Source organism: Monodon monoceros, unplaced genomic scaffold (assembly GCF_005190385.1).
Source record: "Monodon monoceros isolate NGI ecotype Baffin Bay Population unplaced genomic scaffold, NGI_Narwhal_1 Super_Scaffold_21, whole genome shotgun sequence".
NCBI classification, from domain to species: Eukaryota; Metazoa; Chordata; class Mammalia; order Artiodactyla; family Monodontidae; genus Monodon; species Monodon monoceros.
This window is the reverse complement of record NW_021703778.1, coordinates 159,074,416-159,088,379: the sequence shown is the minus strand read 5'-3', so window position 1 is coordinate 159,088,379 and position 13,964 is coordinate 159,074,416. Positions and strand designations below refer to the sequence as shown.

Genomic DNA, 13,964 nt, shown 5'->3' with positions numbered 1-13,964 from the left:
CGAAGTAATTTGTAAACATTATTTTTATTCGTACTTCGAGTAGCCCATTCAAGAGCATCTCACCACAACCAGGTTCTTCCGGAAACTGAGGTTCCACCGCAAGCCCCTGTGCGGCTTCAGGAGCGGGCAGTGTGAGTGGGGGAAGGGGGAATGCGCCAGGTTTAGCTTCTTTCCGGGAACATGTCTGGGGTTCCTTTGCACCTGCCCCTGCCGGGCCCTCGGGCTCCCGGGGCCGCCAAGTCTTGGCAACTCCGCTGTCCTCAGTGGTGGCGGCGCCTCTCTCCAGCCTCCACCCCGGCCTCCGAGCAGAGGCCCCGGCCGGTCGGCAGGTGGTTGGGGAAGGGACCGGGCTGCGCCTGGGGAGCGAGCTTCCCGGGGCGGGGAGAGCGCGGCCGACGCGGAGCGGTCCCAGAACAAAAGGCTCATGGCTGGCACCGGCCTCCTCGGAGCGCGCTGGGGACGTGGGTTCGGGTGCTGGCGGGAGGACCAGGCGCGGGAGGGGACTGGAGTGAAAACATGAGGTGAGAAAAGCAGGTGGGGGTGCGCCCAGGGTGGAAGCGGTGACAGGAGGTCTCCCTCGAGGCAGAGGTATGCGGAGGGGCCGCCGCGGCCCTTCCTCCGCCTCCTGCAGCGCCTTCTAAGCAGCCAAGCGTGTCTCCGGCTGCAACTCCGCGGAGCGCGCCGCGGCTGCCTCCAAGCCCGCCCGCCCGCCGGATGTTCTAGCCAGTAAATAGCGGCGCGCTTGCCGCCGGCTCCCCGCCCCACCGCGGCTTCCGGGCCGCCGCGCCCGCCGCCTCCCGCCACCTCCAGCAGACGCGCCGACAAGTCCACAGCCGGGCGCTGGTGGCCGAGTGCGCCTCCTTGGCGTGGCCCCTCTACCCGCTCCGCGCCCTTCCGCGTGGCGCGGCTTTTGAGGCTCGCCGCGGGGAGGGTAGTCTTCGCCGCGAGCTCCCCGGGTGCCGCGCCACCCCTACGTCCAATGGCTTTCGCTGGGTGGGGAGTTGGGGGCGTCGCTCGGGGGCGAGGAGCCGCGGCCGGGGAGGGGCTTGTGCGCTCTGCGCGGCCGAGCGAGGCTGACGTGCCCGCTCGAGCGCGCGCCCTGGCGAGTGTGTGAGAGTGTGTGTGTGTGTGTGTGTGTGTGCGGGAGTGTGTGAGCACACGCCTTCAGGGGCTGGAGTGACACTGCGGTGGGCTTCTCCCTCGCGCCGGCCCTCCGGCTGCTCGGCCCCCAACCTGCCGGCGCCGCGTTTGGGAAGCAGCTTGGCTCTTTCATCTTCCCGAGCTTCCCTCTCCATCCACCCCTCGCTGGTCTTACTTTTCCTTTTACCCGAGGGGCTGCTGCCGGCCACCCCTCAACCGGTGCAAACACCCAAGCAGTCTCCAGTTCTGTCCTAAGCCAAATCTTTTCCACTTGTCTTTCTCTGGGGTTCCACCACGACCCAGTCCAAGGCTCCCCCATCCTTGGAAATTGTTTTGTTGGACTGCTGTACCGAGGCGTATAAAGCTTGAGGACTTTATTATTATTTCGATCCTTTTCATTTCCTCCCCTTCTGGGCAACGGAGCAATGAAATTTCCAATCGAGACTCCAAGAAAACAGGTGAACTGGGATCCTAAAGGTTGGTATTTCTTACTTTTGACCGCCCGGGCCCTGCCTCTGTCTCCGGCGTGTGCGCGCTTCCTTGACTGGAAGCACACTTGCTCCTGGCGGCCTGTGTCCTGAGGCTGGAAAATTCGCCTGGGAACTGCAGCGCGGGTGGGAGGAGGGCGGAGGCAGCGTGGGTGCCAAGCCCAGATAGCGCCTGTCATTATCACATAATCAGTGTCCCTCCTGGATTGTTTTAAAATCTGTTTAAAGATACACCAAGCTGGGTGTTTGGCTTGAAATCGCACCAAGTGTCGATATTTCCTTCTGACTTTGTGTGTGTGTGTGTGTGTGTGTGTGTCCTTTGTTTCTGGTGATCTTTGTCTCTGGCAGATGGGTGGGGTGCCTCCCCCTGGACCTGGAGCTGCACCGCCTGGCAGGGTGTCCTCAGTGGGAAAGGTTTCCTGGCAGCAAGTGGGGCTTGGAGCCACAGCAACAGCCCCTGGAGGTGGCCCTTCTCTAGGGCATGCGGAATAATGAAGCCCACGGGGCCTTCCAAATCTTCGCTCAATCTTATTACCAAACCACGCAGCTAGGTTGGCTCAGATGGGAGTAGAAGGGGGAGGAGGGAGTGGTTTTCAAAAAGGGTGGGGCAGGTAAGGGCTCGGGGAGGGGAGCACGCCCGAGTAGTAGTGTCATTTACAAGCTTTTACGAATGTTGCACAGTGGTCCCTGGGCACAAAAGGGAGTGATTTAGACAGATTTGTGTGTGCCTAGGGTTGTCCAGGGTGTCTGTAATTAGCATATACATGTTAAGGCTTCTTGTGAGTGATCACTATGGGAACAGAACAAGTTGAAACCTCGTGTCCAGTTTTGACAAGAATGCTCTTGCTTTTGTCATGCTTTGACAAGCATTTCTCTTAGCTCATCTGAAGGCTGAGTTGGGCGAGGCAACGCCTCTGTGTGAATTGGGGTTGAAATTTGTTTAATTGATGTGTATGTGTGTGTGTGTGTGTGTGTGTGTGTGTGTGTTTAGTGTTTTTTTTTTATGAGTGCATTTCTTCTTTTCTCCAGACTGGAAAAGAGGAAACCCAGTCATTGTTGAATAAATGTCTTAGGAATTGACTGGGTACTGAAGACAGAGTGAAGAGACATTTCCTATTCTAACACCAGTGCTGTTAATACAACCAGGGCTGTTAAGTGCAACCCAGACCTTCTATTTTGTCTCTAGATCTCTGGAAATATGGAAGTGTGCCTGTTTTTTGTCTGTTTGTTTTCTTTTTTTGGGGGGGGAGGAATCCTTGCAAAACATATTTATTGAGTATCTACTACAAACCAAATGCTGTCCCAGGCACAGGAAATACAGTCAGAATACTACAGACAAAAGCTCTGCCTTCTTGGAGTTTATAGTGAGGGATACAGACCTAAATCAATCATTGCACAGAAGTACATAATTACAAGTTTATACATGTTCCATGAAGAAGAGCATCAAGGCTTTAAGAAAGTGTCTGATGGAAGAGACTGACAAGAACCAGGGGAGGCGGATAGCCAGGGAAGATAGTCAAATATTTGTACTGAGACCTGGAGGATATGTAGGGATTAATTGGCTAATGAAGATGGGAACTTGCAGAAGAAGGAACAGCAAGTGCAATGGCCCTGAGGCAGAGGGAGCATGTATATTTGAGGACCTGAAAGGAAGCTTCCATGGCTGGAGCAGAGAGCAAGAGAGCATGTGTTTTGAGGTGTGGCTGGTGAACCCATAGGGTCTGATCCCAAAGCCTCGTGTTGTTGCAGGTAGGGGGGGAATTGTGGATTGGGAGGTTGGAGTGTTTCAAGCTGAGGAGCGACATGATCTCAACTGAGTTTCAAAACAAGTGCCATGTGGCTCTTGTGGATGTGAGGGACCAGATACAATAGTAGTGTGGACCATGGTGGTGGCTGTGGAGGTGGAAAAAATGGATGGAGTAGGGAGCGAGGGAGGGTACAAAAATCTACAGGCTTTGTGTGAATCAAGTGTGGATGTGGAGTAGTTGGAATGATTGGGAAGGCAGCCAGGGCAGGACTAGTCTTGAGGGAAAACTCAGGAGTTCAGCCCAGGACTTGTTGAGTGGGAGACGTCTCTGAGTCATCCAAGAGATGGGTCAAGTGGGCTGTTGTCTAAAATATCAGATCAGTTATTTTCAAGGAGCTCTGATAGGGAGGGCTGTGGGGCCGATTTTGTGAAGCTTGCCTTGGCTTTTAAAATACATTTCTATATAATCATCATTCTATCTATTTATGTCACAGTGACAAACACAGATGAATCCCACATTTTACAGCCTAAAACAGTGAAGAAGCATGCAAGTAGTGTCTATAGTCACAACCGACGATGCTAAGAATGGAAAGACCCCAATAAAAGTCACAGCATTCAGTGAGCAATCATTGCATGCCAGGTGTTTGATGTACGTAATTTCATACAGTTATTGTCACAATACTTATCTGATGGCACAGTGTTATTGTCCCCGTTTGACCCTTGATTGCCATCAGGACACCACTGAGCTGCCTTTTAGTAGTGTGCTCTGACTTGAGGCCCAATTGTTCCTGGAGGTGTGGGTGACAGTAGTCTTTCCTAGCCAGGAGGTGGAGGCAGGAAGAGAGTGGGAAGTGAGGGTACCATATCTCACACCAGCATAGAACTAGGTGCACATATATTAATGAATTAATTAAATTATTTATTAACTTATGTATTATTAATTATTCTTTAACCAGAAGATTAATTTAATGTTCTTTATTTAATCATAGACAGAAGAGATGATCCTAATTTTAGAGGTGAGGGAATCGAGGAACAGAGAGGTTGAGTAACTTATCCGAGGCCACACAGCTAGTGGGTGGTGGGGTCAGACTAAAATATGGGCCCTTAAACACTCTTCCCATCTGTTCCTTATGTTATTGCACCTCTGGCTCCTGCCTGGTGAGGTTCCCAGAGCTCAGGGACTGGAGAAGCTTCTTTCAAGGAGGAAGAGCATAAGAGAGAGTAGGAGGAGGAGGTGGGGGAAGAGGAAGAGAAGGGTGAGGCAGTGAATCAGTCTTTCTCACTCATTCCTTTCTCCATTAACCTGTCTAACCAAATATTATCTCTGCATCTACCTCTGGGGGGCGGGTAGTCACTGGCTACTGGACAGACATTGGGTCTGTTCTTTGGAAGTTTGGGTTTACATAGACCAAATGTGTTTAGCAAGGGAAAGATGAAGGAGACCCTAGCATTACAATAGAAAAGAGGAGGGACAGTTCCTTAGAATTCTGGAATGAACAGACAGACTTGCACCTTCAGGTGGCTGTGCTCACCGATTTTGGAAGGAAGTTGTAATTATGATGTTTTGCTTATAGCCCTATTACCCGACAATTTAATAGCACAAATTGAAGGTGATTTGAGAACAGAGTGGTTTTGATTGCACTTGGGTGAATTAAGCAAAGCACTGTTAAGAGGTTTAGGTGCAAAAATAAGACCTAAGTGTAAAATGATTATTCTCTGGTGAGCTATGGCCTTCCTCCATATTTGTAAAGCTAAGCCTTTAACACACAGTGACTGTTTGTGGAGGACCTACACAAAAGTAGGTTGGCACTAAGTATTGGCTTTCATAGCAGAATTTATATGCGTTTTAAATCACTGGGATCACTTGTTGATGATCTTCTGCTGAAAATTGGGATTGGCTATCTGCTTTGATGTATGTTAAAAGCTTTTAAAAACCAGCAAGATCAGCAAACAATATCCGTACAGCCTGAGGCAAGCAGATCATTATAGTGTAAAAAACTCAATTTGGGGGCAAAAGAATTAGTGTCTAAAACAAGCTGTAGCAATAATTAGCTGTGTGACTTTGGGCTGCTCACTTAGCCTCTCTGGGCTTAACCTTCCTCCCATGTGCAAGGAGGCCATTGACATGGCCTCTTTGATCCTATCTCTTCAACATCCCCCTTGAGCTGACCTCTGGACCATTTGGCTTCCTTTTGTTCCTCAGATGGATCAGACGTGTTCCTGTCTCAGGGCCTTTGCACTTGCACTTTCCATTGCTTATAAATGTATGTTAGCGTGGCTGGCTCTTTTCCATCCTTTAAATCTCAGTTCAAATATCACCTTGTTAGCAAGGGCTTCCCTGTCCCATCTGAAGGCCTCGCCTCTCGTTCCCCAGCCCTATCGCTTTCTCTTACGTCTCTTGTTCAGTTGTCTTCCTGGTACTTGTCATGATCTGAAACCATCTTACTTGCTCATGTGTCACCTTTGATGCCAGCCTCACTTGCTAGCGCATGAGTCCAACAAGCAAGAATGTTCCCTGTCCCGTTCACTGTCTTAATCCCAGGCCCTGGCAAGTGCCTGGCACGTAGTGGATGCTCAATAACCTTTTGCTGAATATATGTAGGATGGATCAGAGAGGATCTCTAAGGCTTCGAGCATGATGGAAACTCCAGCACTCTTTTAAGCTACAAATGGCAAAGGACAAATAAGAATAGGATGATATATCCCTAATTAATGGGGTGTTGGACAGGACACTGGTATTCCCACTTCTTTGCAAGCTCCCAGCTCTCCAGAGCCTCCTTCTGTTTGCCTTCTCACCAGGAGTGGAGGTGACGTGGGGGCGGGTGGGTGGGCAGATGTAGCCTGACAAAGATACGGTTGGTGTCCAATTAATAATTTGGTGCATGTTGGTCACTGGTGTGCAGCTCATTTTAGGTAGTTAAATCCACTTAAGAAAGAAGCAAAGCCTTAGAGCTGGAGCTGGATTTTTTTTTAAAGCTGCATTTTTAGTGCATAGTTGAGTGCAAAGTTCCAGAGAGGCCTATATCTTATGTGTGTATCACCTTTCAGTTTATAGAACGCTTTTTACAAATTATCTCATTTTTTCTTTTTTTTTTTTTTTTTTTTTTTGCGGTACGTGGACCTCTCACTGTTGTGGCCTCTCCCGTTGCGGAGCACAGGCTCCGGACGCGCAGGCTCAGTGGCCATGGCTCACGGGCCCAGCTGCTCTGCGGCATGTGGGATCTTCCTGGGCCGGGGCACGAACCCGTGTCCCCTGCATCGGCAGGTGGACGGACTCTCAACCACTGCGCCACCAGGGAATCCCTCATTTGTTTTTTAAATAACCCTATTTTTGTCAGTATTGAACTCTTAGATTTACTGATGGGAATAGAACAAGTAAATGATTTATATGAGGGCCCAAGGCTGCCAACAGGCAGTGCTGGGGCCAACCCAGGCCTTCTGATGCTTACGTCCAGGAAATTTTCCTCAAGCTTTCCTCCCTCCCAGGATTTTTGTCCATTCCACACTCTCCCATTCTTTCCTATCCAAAAATGTATTTCAGAGATTTCTCTGAGAGATTTAGAGGAAGAAGGCTTTCGGTTGATCAGTGAGCCCTTAGCTGATGTGGTTTTCTTCAGGTTGTACTTGCACTGGCCGGCGCTTTATCCCATGAGTTCATTGAAGACCCTTGGATCCCGCTTCTGCTCTCTTGGTTAAAAAGAGATTTTGCTCTCTTGTTTATATGACTCATGCTCAACCTGTAAGCTCAGTTGAGTGCTATCTTTATTAATGTGTTTCCAAACACACATTTGTATAGCTTAGATTTTCTGGAAAGAAAATAATCTTTTGATTTAATATCCAACTTTCAGGAGATCAGCTTTCCAAATGGGATTAATAATGTGCCAAAATCACCACAATTATCCTAGAAAGTAAAGAGGAAAGATGTTCCAAAGACTGTCTGGGCCAAGATTTGGCTCCAGTTCTTTTTCAGTGTCCAAGGGAGTTTCATCACCCTTTTGCCAATCCCAACGATCACTGGGTGGAATTGAAACTGGGTAGGTCGACTTTACTATTCCAACCCATTTCTGAAACATCTGTACTTTGGCTCTCTGTGAGTCTGCCCAGGCTGTCATAACAAAGTATCACAGACAGAGTGGCTGAAACAACAGAAATTTATTTTTGCACAGTTTTGAAGAAGTCCAAGGCCATGGTATTAGCAAGGTTGGTGTCTGGTGAGAGCTCTCTTCTTGGGTTGCAAATGGCCACCTTCTTGCCTCACGTGATGGAGAGAGCGTACTCTGATGTTTCTTCCTCTTCTTAAAGGGCACCAGCCGTACTGAATAGGAACCCCACCATTATGACCTCACTTAATGTTAACTACCTCCTAAAGGCCCTATCTCTACTTCACTTATGTTTGGGGTTTAGGTTTCAATATATGAATTTTTTGGGGTGGGTGTGTGGGACACAATTCAGTCCATAGCAGGCTCTATATGAGCATCATCTTAAATCAGAGGCATTAAAAAAACACAATCCAGGGCTTCCCTGGTGGCGCAGTGGTTGAGAGTCCACCTGCCGATGCAGGGGACACGGGTTCATGCCCCGGTCCGGGAGGATCCCACATGCCGCGGAGCGGCTGGGCCCGTGAGCCATGGCCGCTGAGCCTGCGCGTCCGGAGCCTGTGCTCCGCAACGGGAGAGGCCACAACAGTGAGAGGCCCGCGTACTGCAAAGAAAAACAAACAAACAAAAAAACAAAAACACAATCCACATCTTGCCCCAAATTGGGACATTTCACCACAACTGAAATACGGTGTTTAATGTAGGCACAGTGCTAGGGGCCCACTGTTGGTAAGAAAAAGTAAAATGTACCTTTTTTGAGGTAGTGGATTCATTTTACTTTTAGTCCGTGGGGGATTAGAGAGTTTAGTGAAGAAATAGAAGGAAGCCATTTTACTGAAAGCCAATTAGGAAGTTTCAGTTTGGACAGCTCCCTTGGCTGAAGCAGCAAAGTGAATAAAAGTGACCATCTTTTGCTGTACTCAGGTTCTGTTATGAAAGGCACTTACTGGACGAGCCAGCAAGGGTTAGAGGTGGTTAGGGGCTCAGCTCTGCATGACTTGGTTGTGTCATCTACCTCAACGTGGCACCAGCACCATGTTGGTTACACCCACCTGGCAGGTTTCTCACAGGAGTCAAAGGACTTTTGACCACTTGTGGGCTCTGGTGTTAGTGGTCCTCTCAGTAGAGACTTTACTGTATCAGGGCTCATTAATTACTGTTATCCCGGGTAATGAGAGAAAATGGAGAAACAAACACCTCACATTGACTTCCTAGAACATTGATTTGTGGTTTGCAGACACAGTGTGAGATGTTTTTTCTCCCTTGTTAGTGTCTGGGACTGAGTACTATGAATTGAAAATGAAAGCTGACATTCTTATCTTCCTTGTAGGGTTGGACTGGGGGTTGAGGGCCAGAACCATTGGCATGGGAGGGGGTGGTCACAGGGGAGCTGTGTTCTCTTTTTGCTCTATTCCCAGAGCCAGGGAGGCAGATAGGGGTGGGCAGAATAGGTTGTGTGGAGGGTTAGGTAGCAGGATTTCAGGGGATTCCAGTTTCTGTACTACCAATTACTTCACTTTCTTTTTCCCTAGAGGGAACTTTGAAACAAAGCGGAACGGTGGCAAAGTATAGGATTTGTAGAGTCAACCACTGCCATACATAAATCATGTGATCACAGGGAACTCCCTTATTCCTCCCTCCCTTCTGTTTTTCCTTCCTTCCTTTATTCTCCCCCTTCCACCCTCCCTCCGCCCCCGATGATTTCTACAGAGTTCTGATTTCAAATGCTATCTCTTATGCAAAGGATTCTGATTTTTTAAATTCAACTACCCAATGTAGGGGCAAAGGTAGTCTTTACAGTTTAAAAAGAGATGCTTGAAGAGTCACTGCAGGTTTGCTCAAGAGATAGAGAGCCTGAAAGTCATGGTAACCTTTGCAGAATGGGCTAAAATGCTGATATTTGTAATTCTGACATACAAACTAGCAACAATTTTACTACCAAGAAATGAGTTTCTAATGTGTAAACAGCACTGTGGGTCCCCCAAATAACACATTAAATATTTTAGGATAAAGATAAATAGTGTAACTTACCAAATTTAATGTGATGTGAGCCTGACAGGTTAACTAGAGATGCTCAGTATCATGTGATACTGGGCAATTGAACATTCGGTCCACCAGTTGAGAATATTGCTTCAGGCCAAAGGCATTCATTTCTCATGGTGGAATTTGAGGCTATATGGGAAGCAGTTTAGTAGAGTGGGTTCAGCATATACCTCCTTAAAAGAGCTTGACAGGCATAAATGCATGCTATATTCATTGAACCTAGCCTCTGGGCTAGATGCCAACCTCTGTACGTTACAGGAGCTTAGGGTGGGAGGATCTAGGTGCTAGTTCCAGCTCTTCCATTCTTATGGAAAAGGAGAGAGTTGGGACATTGCTTGATAAGGCCCCTTCATGCCCTGATAGTCTTAGATCGCCTGCGTCCCAGTTTGAGCTCCATCACTGATTAGTGGCTGATTTGGGCAAGTTGCTTCATTTCTCTGTGACTTGGCCCCCTTCTGTGTAAGGTGGAGATGATGACAGCCTGTACTTCCTTGATTTGTTATGTAGATTAAATGAAGTGATATATACAAAGCTCTCAGAAGAGTGCTAGATTGTTATAAGAGCCCCCTGAGTGGTACCTGCATTATGTTATTATCACGGTTGAAGGGGCCCCTGTTCTGTAGAAGTCAGGGAAGGCTCTGGCTCCCAGATGCTTCAGAAGCATCTGGTTCACTCTCCAGATCATTTGGGAGGTGGCCTATTCCACAGAGCACCCCCCTTGCTGGCACTCTTTTAGACTCCCCATATTCTTATTCCAGGTTTAAGAAACCTAGACTGTTTTAATCAAGCCAGAGGAAAAAAACAGAGAAAAAAACATGGTTTAGAATCATAATACTCAACCTGAGTTACTGTTCTACCAATTCTATTAGCTGTGTGAACCCGGGCAAGTCACTTAAGCTTTTGGAGCCTTAGTTTTCTCCTGGGTAAAATAAAGAGCACAGTAACACCTGCTTCACATTTGCTAAGATGATCAAATGAGAATAAATGTGAACAAGCTTTATAAACTGTTAAGTTATCGACCAGCATTTCCCAAGGTGTGTTCCATGAGATACAAACTAGTCTTACCAGATGCTGTGTGAAAGAAAATGTTTTCATGGCCATGTCAGATTGCAGAATGATGCATGCTCATTCCCTCCTGGAGAGTTGATATTGCTGTGTAACAAATGACCCCAACATTTAGTGGCTTAAACCGATGATCAGTGTTGATTATCTCACAGTTTCTGTGGATCAGGAAGTCAGGAATGGCTTAGCTGTGTCATCTGTCTGGGAGTCACCCAGTGGTTATGGTCAGATGTTGGCTGGGGCTGCTGTCATCTGAGAGCTTAACTGGGGCTGCGGGATCTGCTCCTGAGATGGCTTCCTCGTGTGACTTGCAAATTGCAGCTGGTTGTTGGGGAGAAACCTCATTTCCTGCCAATGTGAATCTCTCCACGGGCTGCTTGAGTGTCCTCACAACATGGCTGGCTTCCTCCAGAGTAAGTGCTTCAAGAGAGAACGAGGTGGAATTGAATGCCTTTTATGACCTAACCTCAGAAATCATACATTGTTACTACCACCACATGCTTTGTATTTTCATCCAGGTTTACTGAGGTATAATTGACATAAAACATGGTATTAGTTTTCAGTGTACAACATAATGATTTGATATCTTTATCCATTATGAAATGATTACCACAGTAAGTTTAGTCAACATCCATCACTTCACATAGTTACAATTCTTTTATGATGAGAACCTTTAAGATCTACTCTTTTAGCAACTTTCAAATATATAATAGAGGATTGTTAACTACAGTCACCATGCTGTACACGACATCCCTGGGACTTATTTATCTTATAGCTGGAAGTTTGTACCTTTTGATCCCCTTCACTCATTTTGCCCACGCCCCACGCTTTGCCTTTGGTAATCACCAGTCTCTTCTCTTTTTTTATGAGTTGGGTTTTTTTAGTTTCCGTATATAAGTGAGATCACCCCGTATTTGTCTTTCTCTGTTTGACTTATTTCTCTTAGCATAATGTCCTCAAGGTCCATCTGTGTTGTCACAAATGGATTTGCTATCTCATTCTTTTCATTAGATGTGAGTCACTAAATTTAGTCCGCATTTGGGGAGGAGGGGTGATTAAGCTCACTTTGGAAGGAGGGAGTGTCAAAGAATTTGAGGAAATATTTAAAAATCACCATAAGCATTTCCCCTTATTTCTTATTGAATACGTACTAAGCGCCAGGCCCTGTGCAAAGTACTTTAGAGTCATAATCTCATGTAGTCCTCTTTATAGTCCAAAGAAACAGGTGAAATGATTATCCCTGCTTTCTGAATGATGAGGCTGAGGCCTGCAGAGCTTAAGCAACTTGCCCAAAGTTACCTTGTAGCTCTACGACTTGATGCCGGAGGTGTGTTAACGCTGGAGCTCTCACCTGTACCTTCTACACCTCCCCTGAGAATCCTGCAGTGCAGAAACCAGGCTGATTTTGTTTAACCCTGCATTTCCCACTTACCCACAGAACCATAAGTTACTGAATTCCATTTACTGCTCTTATCACGCATTGCTCCGAACGGTATTTAGAAAGACAGAGAGTATGATGCTGATTTATATAAAATATGAATATATGGTCTTATAGTAGATCACAATATACCAACCAGTCCAAGCAGATTTTTCAAATACAAAAAGCATCTATTCAGCCTCTTTTGGGTGGGCACCATTCTACATGTGGATCTGTAAAATATTCACCAAAAAATGACTGCATGATATACCCAATTTCTTTTCACTGTGATACCAGAGGTTGAGTGAGACAACTCAGGGACCCACCTCGTTTGCAGATTGCCCTTCTTTGACAGCCCTCTTCCTTTACACGTTCAGGGCCTGAAAACCCAACCTCCTTGGATAAAGCCAGAAGAACAGGACATCCCTCAGGCTGGGCAGTAGAAATGTCAGGGAATGGGCGTCTGGTGTGTTTCTGTAGCAGACCTTATGTGTGTATGTGTGAGGGAGCACAATAAAATATTCACCAAAAAATGGCCACATGATATACCCAGTTTCTTTTCACTGTGAAACCAGAACGTAGCCAAGACGGCAGGGATGGTGTGCCTGGGGTGATGGGCCCAGCACATGGGGAGAAGCCACTCTCTGTTATATTTGGAGTAAACATACATTTTTTTTTTTTTAACCACCTTGTTGCTTTTTCTGCACATTCTTGAAGAGAAAATGATTTCCAGGAAGCCGAATGCATTTGATGTCTTTGAGGTTCCCACGTTTCCAAACATTGCACACCTGGATTATTCCGGAGGCAACTTTATAGTCTAAGGAAAGTTCTGAAGCTTCTGTGTCCTGGGTGGAGGAGAGTGAACACAGTGTCTTTTGAGTGCCACCATGGGCTTTGTTGAATATGTTACTTCTCCCACAGAATGGCAAAGAGAGGCCCTAGGACAGGGTGAGGGTGGGTTGAATGGGGCTGCCTGAGAGCCCTGTCACATTCCGGAGCCAACTCTCATGGCGTCTGTAACCATAGCAACCACGGGCTGAAAAAATTCTCAGGATGCAGATATGCCATTGTATCCACCTTCTGGTTCGCTTGCTTTCCCCTCTATTCCTTCATCCAGGAACTACCCTCACCCTCACCCCTGAACAGTGACTGATGTTCAGGGTGATTCTACACTGGTGATTTTAACTTCTGACTGATTCTTCATTTCCTGAGCCCCCATTTTCAATTCCTGGACCTACAGCTGATTCATTGTGACCCAGACTAAGCCACATGCACATCATTTCCTCAGCGTTTCCATTTTTACTATGAAAAATTAGGCATAGTTATGTAGTGAACGTACTCTAGATTTAATTGTAGTCATGCATAATGATGGTGGCTCATGACACATTGTTTTGAATAACACTCCTGCACTTACTGCATGGTTTAGATCTTAGATTTTGGGGGATATGTTATAAAAGAACAGAGAAAGCCAGTGAGGCACAGTAAATAGACCAGTGGTCTCTGGCCAGAAAACCTGGATTGTGGTCCTGGTTAGAGTGTGAGGTGTGTCCTGGTGGCATGAGGATGGGGAGGTGGGTGGCTGCCAGATTATGCAGGGAATAGTAGGTCATATGAAGGAGCTTTTTTATTTTTTTTTCTGAGAATAATGGGAAGGTACTGAATAGTTTAAAGTAGTAGGGATGACACAGTCAGATTTGTATTTTTTTTTTTTTTTTCTTTGCGGTACGCGGGCCTCTCACTGTTGTGGCCTCTCCCGTTGCGGAGCACAGGCTCCGGACGCGCAGGCTCAGCGGCCATGGCTCACGGGCCCAGCCGCTCCGTGGCATGTGGGATCTTCCCGGACCGGGGCACGAACCCGCGTCCCCTGCATCGGCAGGCGGACTCTCAACCGCTGTGCCACCAGGGAAGCCCCAGATTTGTACTTTTAAAGATTATTTAAACCACTTATAAATGATTATAAATTGTAATCG

General features: G+C 47.1%; 1 protein-coding gene across 1 annotated transcript in view; it reads left to right on the top strand.

Moving 5' to 3' along the window:
• The first annotated feature begins 1,122 nt into the window (after window positions 1-1,122).
• KCNK10 (potassium two pore domain channel subfamily K member 10) overlaps window positions 1,123-13,964 on the top strand; it is a 138,001-nt gene continuing 125,159 nt past the window's right edge. Inside the window, exon 1 of the mRNA XM_029238543.1 lies at window positions 1,123-1,617. Within this exon, the coding sequence (XP_029094376.1) occupies window positions 1,566-1,617 (52 nt within the window). The 5' untranslated portion in view covers window positions 1,123-1,565. The remainder of the gene's footprint in view (window positions 1,618-13,964) is intronic.